Genomic DNA, 10,493 nt, shown 5'->3' on the forward strand with positions numbered 1-10,493 from the left:
ATATAGTGCTTGCTATGTAGGAGAACCGTTGACTTGTATTCTACTAGCTTGTAAATTCATGATTTTGCATACAAAAGCACCTCAAGAACGAGTATAAAAGTCGACGGATATTGTTTTATACGATGCTATAATACCAGATTAATTAACTAGTGAAATCAAGTTATTTTAATCAAATCAATTCATGATTGATATCTATAAGACAAATTACTCAAGGGGGGGGAATAGAGGAAGAGTTACAAGTAGTGGACTGCAAACTTGTACGGACTGGTCAATACTTTGTGTTGAGATTTTAAATAGAAAAAAAGAAAGGAAATAGTAGTGGACAAAGAAAATTATACAGCACAGAAAAAAAACAGATGATTCAGTGCATTTTGGATTTTGTTGTGGATCACAAAAACAATTTGAAGAGGCGATTCTCTCACGGGAAACTATGCTGCCGGCTCATTTTAAAAATACATAAATTAACTTTAAAATTATCTTATAGATAAATTTATTTTATTCTCCCATATCTATTTCTTCAAATAAATGTATTTATATTTTTATTATTTTCGTCTCTTCTGTAATGTAATACTAATCAATCACAATCTTATTTTGAGAAACTATATATGACCATGCATATGTTCTTACAGGATTAGACTAGAGCTGGGATGACTTGGCAGATTTTCATTGGTCAAAACTGACCCTTTCCGACTCTCATCTACAATCGCTAACACAAAGTTCTCGATCAGAAAGTTTTGAACCTTAACATAAGCTTCAAATTTACTAGCTATCTTTTTGTATCATGAAAATTGCCCAGCAGAAGATTCTATATGAGACCAAACCCTTACTTAGACTGCCGGGCTGGGCTTCAGGCCCATCTCAGCATTCAAATGTGGTGCTATAAGGGACTAAAGCAGACCACTTGTCTATGTAGTTCTTTTGTTCTTTATTTTTTTTTTTTTTTCATGAGGTGCTGCTAATCATCAGAGATACATGAGCTGAGAAAAGGAAAAAGAAGAAGAAGAAGAAAGGCAAGTTTTTGATGCTACAGGGAATCATAGATGTCTGAAAAGAGACTAAGTTATCAAATTATAATGTCTTTATTTTTGTTAGTTTTCTCGGATCTGACTCGATGTTGTTTTACAGGGGCAATCCAAGTTATTAAAAACCCGATCAAATCATCGATCATCTAAGTTTTACTACAAATAAGATATAACTCAGAATTTAAATCATGAATTAATCATATGAAATCATGCCAAGATAAATAACTATAAAAGGGAGTGGTCTTTCCATTAATCATCATGAGGACAAATGATTGTTTTGTTCGAATAAAATAAACCTTACAAAAAATAAAAACAGCTAGAACGTCTACACCTCAGCTGACAGTTAGATCACTTGATGAATATTCAGGAAAAAAGCCAGCATCAAGCTACCAGAGTCAAGTGAAATGATAAAAAAAAAAACAGACTACTTCCAAATGATTTTCAATCTTATACTGCACAAGCCAAAAGAAAAGAGTTAGTAGAGGCTGGTGCAAGGAGGAATGCACCGCACCCTCCTCCACTCAGTCAAACATGAATGGGATGGGTGTGCATTCTTCTCTTCTGCACAAAAAATCACAAACAGCAGTAATTTAAGTAGGATGCCGCTCATTCCAAATCATTTACTGTGTTAACAAAAGAAAAGCAAGAAAAATGATAATAATTACAAGCCAAATTATTTATAGCTCTTTATCACAAAATTTACATAACCAGGCGCCATGACTGGTAAAAAAAAGGATATGTTTTGATAGCATAGGACGTAAAAAAAAATTTAGATGTTTTCTGTTTTGTAGATTTTGTCAGAATTCATTCTCCTTGGGTATGTGTCGGATGCGGTCCTTTTCAAATCTCCCCCGCCCTGAATTACCATACCCGGATGTCCTTGAACCATACCCGAACTTGCATTACGAACTCCATAATAAACCTGTTGATTCATACCATCTGGAACCACTCTTGTTGTAGCATCATACCGATCCTTTGTTGCAACGGGCTTCATTGCCACCCCACTATACACTTGACCCGTACCCGGAACAGCTTGGTGGTACCCAATCGGCATTTGCGCCGTTGGGATCGGATATTGTTGAGCATATGGAGCCCGCATTTGAATGGGATGAACCGGAACGTTCCCTGGTGAAATCGTACCTGGAACATAATAAACCGGCATTTGCTGTACTGGACTCCCCGGATAAAGAGAATCCGGAATATAATGCATGACTGGATTGCTTGGATATCCAGGTGATTGGGTGATTGGTGGTGTCTCAATCGGGTCACAATAACCCTCAACTGGATTCCGCTTCACTAGTACCGTTACTGGCTCTAGGTCATCGGGTTCGGTCTTAACGGGTGGAAGATCCGGAATTGAAGGCACAGCAGGCACAACTGAAGAAGCTGAGCAATATGGGTAAGAAACAAGCGGGGCAGGAGAATCTGGATCAGAAGCTGAAACATTATCGTTCATAACGAATCTGGACTTCAGTTTGGGTTCACGAGGAATGTTGCCCTCATCTGAATTCTCCAAACCGAATAGATAATCGGGTACTTCAGAAACAATTGAAGAAGCCTCAGACCTTCCACGTTCAAGCCTGCTAGAGCCCGAATTAAGAGCATCAAAAAACCAGTTTTCCCGGTTAGTTGATCCATCAAGAAGTGAACTAATACTACTTGATCTTGACTCATCTATTTCAGAGAACAGAAATAGCCTAAGCCGAGCCGAACGTGGATTTTGATTATGTAAAATACGATCATATTCATCCATCATGTTCTCAACATCCTCATCAGTAGTAACAGTTATCAAAGCATCAAGATCTTCATTCGGTAGTTGATACTTGACACTCAAGTTACCAATTCCTGAAACAAATAATATTATAAACGAATTGGATCAGTGATATAGAGCTGAATATTTATTTCATTAATCCTTTCAAATATAAAAAAAAATGAGTACTCAATTTTAATTTGAAGCACCTGACAATTTTGATAATTTAGTGATGAGAGTAGAGAAAGTTGTAGAGCGGTGGACAGCAACTATGCGAGTGTCACCGCCAACATATCGGAGCTGATTGTCATGTGGGCGGGGGAGAATTTTCCCTCCGAAGCTGCACATGAAGCGCACACGTGGATCATGCGACACGTGGTAACCGGGCCGAGGAGAAGAGACCACAGAATCTGGAGCGCCTGAGTCCAGTTCTGATGGATGGAGTGATGACATGCCTGATGAATAATATTACAATGAATTTGCTAGAAAAAACAATAAGCCTGTGATGTAGTAAATGTAAAAGAAAGATAATGTTGTGCTGGTTTGAATTTGTTTAGGATGATTGTAGGATGACATGGACGGGGACCGACTTACTACTTACTTTATATGATCATGATTTGGGATTTATTTTTTCTTTTGATAGTTGAAAACAAACATCTTGATGATGATGTTCCTTACCTTGTAAGGAAAAGGGCTTCGTCAGTTGATGGGATTTGATCATACAGTTGCATTTCTTAATTTTGATGGTCGAGTGGTGGTGGGAGTTTGGGCGGTGAGATTATCTCTCCATTTGTTATTTCTTGCATAAAGTTTTGTCAAACAATAGTGCAAAGGAATCTCTCATATGCAGTGGTTTTTGTCAAGATTCATACATCAGAAGTTGGCATTGCCAAAGTAGGTATTGGTCAATACTACAATCAAGCAATGGACAATTTCCTAATCCAATTCACTTTGATATCATCACAATGATATCATTCATTAATTAGTATTTGATTAATAGCTATTCCTCGTAAGTCCATGATTGAGTTCAAGGTAGGTGATGGCAGTAACATTCGATTTTGAACCGATTCTTGGCTAGTTATTCCAACTCCTCTTCAGAACTTATTTCCTAAATTGTATAATCTTTCTCTCCAGCAATCAATAAGTCTTGCAGATGTGTATAGCCCGGCTGATAATTTAGTTAGTCTATCTTGGAGGAGAAATCTCTGGTCCCATGAGAGCTTTACATGCAGAAAAGTTTAATTGCAGAGAAGGAGTGTGATTTAGTTTTCTATTTAGATGAAGATAGAAAGGTATGGAAATTTGATAATTCTGACATTTATTCAGGTTTCTAATTCCTAGATAACCTATTTGCCTTTCGGGGCTCCTTCCTTTTTGGTTTTGCTCTAGAAAAGTTTTGCTTCTTCAAAAATTAACGTGTTCATTAGTATAATAGAAGGGGCCGGGAGTTAGCAGATCCATGTGGGGGTGATGTACTCAGCATTTTATTCTAAACTGGCATGAACTTAATCAAATTCATTTTCTTATCCTAGCAAGGAACTAACATAAGGTGAAAGGGGCTTACTTTATACATGCTTCCAAGGTCTTTGATTCAATGATATTTCTCGTCTCGCATCCATTTCTTGTACAAGGTTTAAGCGTGTTTTTGGAGTGTTTTGTCTCTGGGTTTTTTAAAAAGTATTTTTTATTTAAAAATATTTAATTCTTTTTAAAATATAAAAACGATTTTGAAGATTCCACCTGAGTTTTCTGCTGTTGAAGAAAGCAGACCTTTCGGCTTTGAGTTGGTGTTAGGTTCGGCACTTTAAAAGGGCAGTCAGCTTCAGTAGAGCTCCGCCTAGTCTAGACCAACTCATTTAGGTCCCACACGTGTACAGGTGAGCTTGCGTGATTGGGCTTTTTTATGACGTGGTGGCTAGTCACCTGGTTTTTTTCTGCTAACCCCACTCGATTTCCTCAACGATTTAACTGCTGTCCTTTCACTTGATGTGAGGAAATTATTAATTAGTTTTTTGCAAAATAAATTAAATAATCATTCTAGTTTAAAAAATAATTCATTCACTTTTTTATTAGTGTTGACCACGCTTAATTCAACATTTTTTGTTTCAACAAATTTCTTTCCTCTTCAATTTTCCATTTATTTTATTTTTATTTTTATTAAATAATTTTGAGAAAAAACCATGAAATGGATGAAAAATATCAAATTATAAATACATTTAAAATCTTTTTGTCTATAGTAATTCCTAATAATTAACTAATAAAATACTACTAATTACTTCCTCACCATAAAATCTTCCTTAAATATACCCTCCATCCTTGGTGAACTAAGCCACAACAATATATATATAAAATAATTAATCCTTTAAAATAAATCTATCATTGAAAATTATATTTTGATTATTTATATTTAACTATAGTAAAATCCAATAACATCTAAATGTAAATAATATTTATTTTCTCATTGTGCATTAACAAGTAATATCAATTGTAATTGAAAAAAATGTATTTTTTTTATTAGTATAGAATCCCAAATTAAATAGAAAAAAAATATTTCTAAAATTCCACCTTGAAATTTTTGGGATACTATATATGGGCCTTTTGGCAAGTTTATGATTGGTGATTAGGGTTGAGAATACGTTAAGTCTCTCTGTTGCCTAAAGTAGTGGAAAACTGCTAGTTAATATCTAACTTGCCAAGTTTATATCAGGGGTGCAAAGCAAGAAACCAAGAAAATCAAGAAAATTAGAAAAAAAAAAAACAGAAAAAATAGAATCATGTAAAAAAATTGATTAAATCGATTAAAATTTTTAAAAAGAACTAGCTGATTCGGTTTCAGTTTTATAAGTCTAAAACCAAAAAAATCGAACCGAACCGAATCGAACTGAAAAAACCAAGCCAAACCGGAAAAAACCGAGCCAAAATCAACTCAAACCAGTTTGAACCTGTTTTGGCTCTAAAAAACCGAACCAAACAAAAACCGGTCAGTTTGACCCAGTTTCGGTTCGGTTTCGATTTTTTTTAAAAAAATTCAGTTTGGTTATTTTTTTTATAAAAACCAAACCGAACAAAAAATAACCACCCCTAATATTTGTGTGGGCGTGCGCGCGCCTGTGTGCCTGAATTACGAGGTGCTGATCATGCAAAAGAAGATAGGGATGCATATTAGCCAACTCCGCCAGTTGTTAGATGCAAGAAATCTATGGTCGGCCCGTGAAATGGCCTCCACGGTTGTTGTCCACTCGTGCAGGTAAGTATGACCCTATCGGCTATCGTCATGATAACCATACCTTGATTACAAGTTTTTTTTTCTTTTTTTCTTTTTTGAGGGATAAAATGGAAGAGGAGAAAAAGTGGGAGAAAAGAAAGCAAGGAAAAGGAAAGGAAAATATTGAAGGAAAGTCGTTCTTTTTTGCCTTTTTACTTTTACGTACGTCTTTTTTTTTTTTTTGGAAAAGTTAAATGGAAGGAGAGAAAACATAAGGAAAAAAGGGAAGAAAAATTGTGAAGGATATAATTAATATCGGCCGATTTGGGGATATTACTTTCATACTCCCGACCATAAAAAAATAGTCTCGGGTTCAATAAATTTGGAGAAATTCTTGGTTAAAAAAAAAATTAGCTTAAACGTGTTTTACTCACTTGCTCACCAAATTTGAGAGATTAGTAAATGTGGGTTTGTGTAGAATTTATTTATTTTTTCCATTTTCTACTACCCCACCTTTTCGCTAAGTGAAAATTTCTTGTAATTTGTGTGCTGTCTATCTTTAATAATATCCTCTCTTTATCAAAGTGAATGCACCAGCACTACTATTTCCATGTCATTGTCTGGGGAAAACAACAAAAACAAAATCTTTTTGTATTTTGCGTGTTAAATTATGCTTACCAACACCTTAAAGATGTCAAATCATTTTGTGGTTAATGTAAAATAATTAATTTAATTTAGAAATTTAAATGTTAAATAAAATCTTAAAATACGATTTATTTTATTTTTAACGGATTTTTCAAGTAAAAATCTTTCTATTAATTAGATTTTAATTAGATAAAAAATAGTTACTAGTGAGATTTCTGACTATTTGGTCATTAAAGCATACTATATTTAATAGTAATCATGATATAATTTATATTATTTTATAACAATCAAAATATATACTAATGCAATGAACATTTTAATTCAAGCAGTTATGGATTAATTTCTAACCATGTTAATTTGTATTATTAATATTTTTTTGCAATAAAACCGCATGATTCCTCAAATCAAATTTAATTTTCAGTTTGATTAAAGTTTATGGAACGCCCCTTGATGTCTTACGTCTCATTTTGATTGATGTTGAAATGCATGAATATATTATTAGTTTGTTATGGCAAGTGGAGATTGATTGAGGGAATATTGCTGTGGTTGTGACAAAAAAGATAAGAAAAGGGGACTTCCATGGCTTTGTCCATGTTGGCCGGTGACAAGCTGAAATTCCATTGGAGTAAGAAACCAATGCATAAAGCGTACTGGGCCACTGAAAGCAGGGTAAAAAGCTAGCCCTAAAAGGTGAGAAAGAAACGTAGAAAGCAACCTTCTGCTTCTTTCGTCTTAAGAAGATAATCCTATCGTTATCAGGAAGAAGAAGAAGAAGAAGAAGAAGAAGAAGAAGAAGATGTTAGCATGATGTGTCTTGGAAGGGATTTTGGCATTTTATAGAATTTACCAAACATTACTTCTGTATTTTTTTTCACTTCTCACTTACGTGACAATATTTAAAAGAAAAGGGTAATTTATTTGACTATGGGTTTGCCCGTTTCTCAATCTTGTTTCTCTCTTCTCCGACCCGTAAATGGAACCAACGTCTTCTATTTTTCAAGAACAAATGATCACCTTTGTCTTTGTAAGCAGCTAGGCTAAGAAGCTTCGGCCTAGGACAAAGAAAACTCTATGCTCATTTTGGAGATCTCTACAATGGGCTCTTTTTCCAGATAATTATAACTCGTGAAGTGGTTGTATTTTGTAGTTTTTTATAATCGAGTTTTGGAAATTTAATTATTCTTTTTAAATCAATACATAGACTTTAAAATAGCGTGCATGTTAAGTGATGATGTAAATGATGACTATAAATCTTTTATTTTTTATAAATATAAAAAACCCAACTTAAAAAATTCTATTCACATATTTTTATTTTCTTGACTAATATAAAAAGTGAATTAATATATATCCAACTTGATGATTCATTTTATTTACTCTTTTTTATTTTTATCAGCGGGCAACACATGGACAGAGAGAGGAACTACATTATGGACATTGTATGAATTATTTAATCAAACTAAAACACTCTAGAGGATTCAAATCAAGACAATTCAAAAGTAGAAATATATTAGGCTAAAAAGCAGGTAGCATCTTCCAAATGAACAATCACCATATGGTCCATGCACGATCGGAGCAAATACCTTGACTCCTCGCCAATAATTTCCGTTTATTTGAAGATATTAGCTGACAAAATACATTCTGCAAGCTTCGGCCAACATCAATGAGACCACACACAAAGGAGGGTGACTTTTCCTGTGTAGATGCTGTGGGCTCTTCCTGACTCGGGCTAGCCTCAATTTTAGAAAGTATTGGTAGAAAAAAGCATGTTCTTGACAATTAATTAAAAATAACAAATTAATAATACCATGTATTTTATTTATATTTCAAGATATAAATACAAAAATCATAAAATATAGTTAAATATAAATCATATGCAAAAAAAAAAATTAAAGTTATCGAGCACATTAAACTCATAAATAAATAAATTATTTTATGTTTTTTCTTCGTGACCCAATTCAAGTTGAAGAAGCAGCCGGTTTATGTACGATGGTACAACTCTGAACCTACACGCATATGACTTCATTTCTCATGAAATTCGTGCAGGGGCATGTCAAATTGATTGGCAATATTAATTGTTATTATCAAATATATTATTTCTTTGTAATACAATATAAAAGTTTAAAAGCTGGTTTTCTTTACATTTTAAACTTCTTAGTTTTAATTTTTTTTAATAGTTAAATTATTTTATGTTTTTTATTTCAATATAAACTATTAAAAAATAATTTTTTAACTTTGTATCTTATATTTTTAAATGTCAGTAATGTGTGTGGTATCATTTAGACCTTTTAATTGGTGTATAAGAGTTGATCTCATCAAATTATTTTAAAAGAGTTATATTTAAACAAATTTTAAAAGTTTATATAAGGACTGAAAAACCTTTTTTAGTTAATTTGTTTAACCTTGAGGGGTAAATTCATGTGTGAAATTAAGAATCTTTAGGAGGAACATTTACACTATTAAAACTTCAATGAACAAACTGGATTCACTACAAATCTTGGAGTGTAATTTGAAATTAATAAAAAAAATTAATAAATGAACGAAGAAAGATGTGCGCGATTATATATGTATAACGGCGTTAACAATTAATAATTAATAATTAATAAAAATAAATAAATGAGGATTGGTTTTTATGGTACCCAATTATATTGCGGATGTTACTATAGAAAAGATTGAGTAGATTTTATTGTTTAGACCCTATAATTTTCAGTATTTTCATATTTGATCTCTATTATTTTAGGTGTTGGCATTTCAATCCTAAACTTCATTTTTCTTCTATTTTAGTTCCTGAAATTTGGGATAATAGTGAGAAGACTGTCACAGAAAAAGGAGGAGGGAAAAAGTTTGGGATCGATGTGAACCGAATGCCCCAAATACCAAAATGAAGTCATGTAGATGGAAGTCATGTGGCTCTGACTATAGGTTGCAGCAAGATGAGAATCATATACGATATGGCAATTCCTCAGCTTGGAAGTTTGTACTAAGTTGATGAAATTTTCCTTCACACTGACAGCTCGTTTGTCCAAAACTAGTTCACATCTTAAAATAATCTCTTACGTTACTAAATTGTTTCTTAATTTTGTCAATTAATCTTTTCTGTTAACCTTATAGTTTTCCTAGACAACCTTAAACCTGTCTTTCTTTGTGTAGAAATTAAGATTGCTTAATTTCAGCATTAATTTAAACTCGGTGCTCAGGACAAATGATGGGGGCGTTCACGAGTCAAACCAATCAACTTTCCATTGGATACACTGAACTTTGCTCTGGCAACATTTAACTCGATCGACCCTGAAAGATTTAAAAGAGATCAAGATTCTTTTGATGCACTTGCCTTTCTTTATCTTTCCTAGCTTTTCTAAGGAATCTTGAAAGGCAAGGCAAAGCAAATGCAACATTCATCCACTACTAAAAAATGGAGTAATTAGCAACGGACGATTCCGTTGCAAATAAAACTAACATCCGTTGCTAAAACAATTTAGCAACGGAATCAGCAACAGCACAAATCGGATGCAGATTTGTCGTTGCTGATTTTTTTGCAACGGATTTGTCCGTTGCTGATTTGGCAGCAACGGAAAATCCGTTGCTGACATTTAGCAACGGATAATCCGTTGCAAAACTAGCAACGGATTATCCGTTGCTGCCAAATCAGCAACGGACAAATCCGTTGCTCATTTTGTGAATCAGCAACGGATTCTCCGTTGCTGATTCATGCATTTTGTTTTTTTATTAAATCAAATTTTTATTTATTTATTAAAATCACTTTTAATTTATTTATTTAATTATTTATCAATAATTTAAAAATTGTAGAATATATATAACCAACATAAATTAATTAATATTAAAACTAATTATATCATTAATAAAAAACAAAATA

At 33.3% G+C, this 10,493-nt stretch overlaps 1 protein-coding gene across 1 annotated transcript; it reads right to left on the reverse strand.

The window, feature by feature from the left end:
* Window positions 1-1,628: 1,628 nt before the first annotated feature.
* Window positions 1,629-3,549, reverse strand: LOC133703098 (protein PAL OF QUIRKY-like). Its single transcript, XM_062127521.1, has 2 exons — window positions 2,982-3,549; window positions 1,629-2,867 (listed from the first exon to the last, which is right to left on the reverse strand). The coding sequence occupies exons 1-2, from the start codon at window positions 3,223-3,225 to the stop codon at window positions 1,792-1,794; spliced, it is 1,320 nt and encodes a 439-aa protein (XP_061983505.1). The 5' UTR covers window positions 3,226-3,549; the 3' UTR covers window positions 1,629-1,791.
* Between the last annotated feature and the right edge of the window lie 6,944 nt (window positions 3,550-10,493).

This window comes from Populus nigra, chromosome 9, assembly GCF_951802175.1.
Source record: "Populus nigra chromosome 9, ddPopNigr1.1, whole genome shotgun sequence".
Classification (NCBI taxonomy): domain Eukaryota; kingdom Viridiplantae; phylum Streptophyta; class Magnoliopsida; order Malpighiales; family Salicaceae; genus Populus; species Populus nigra.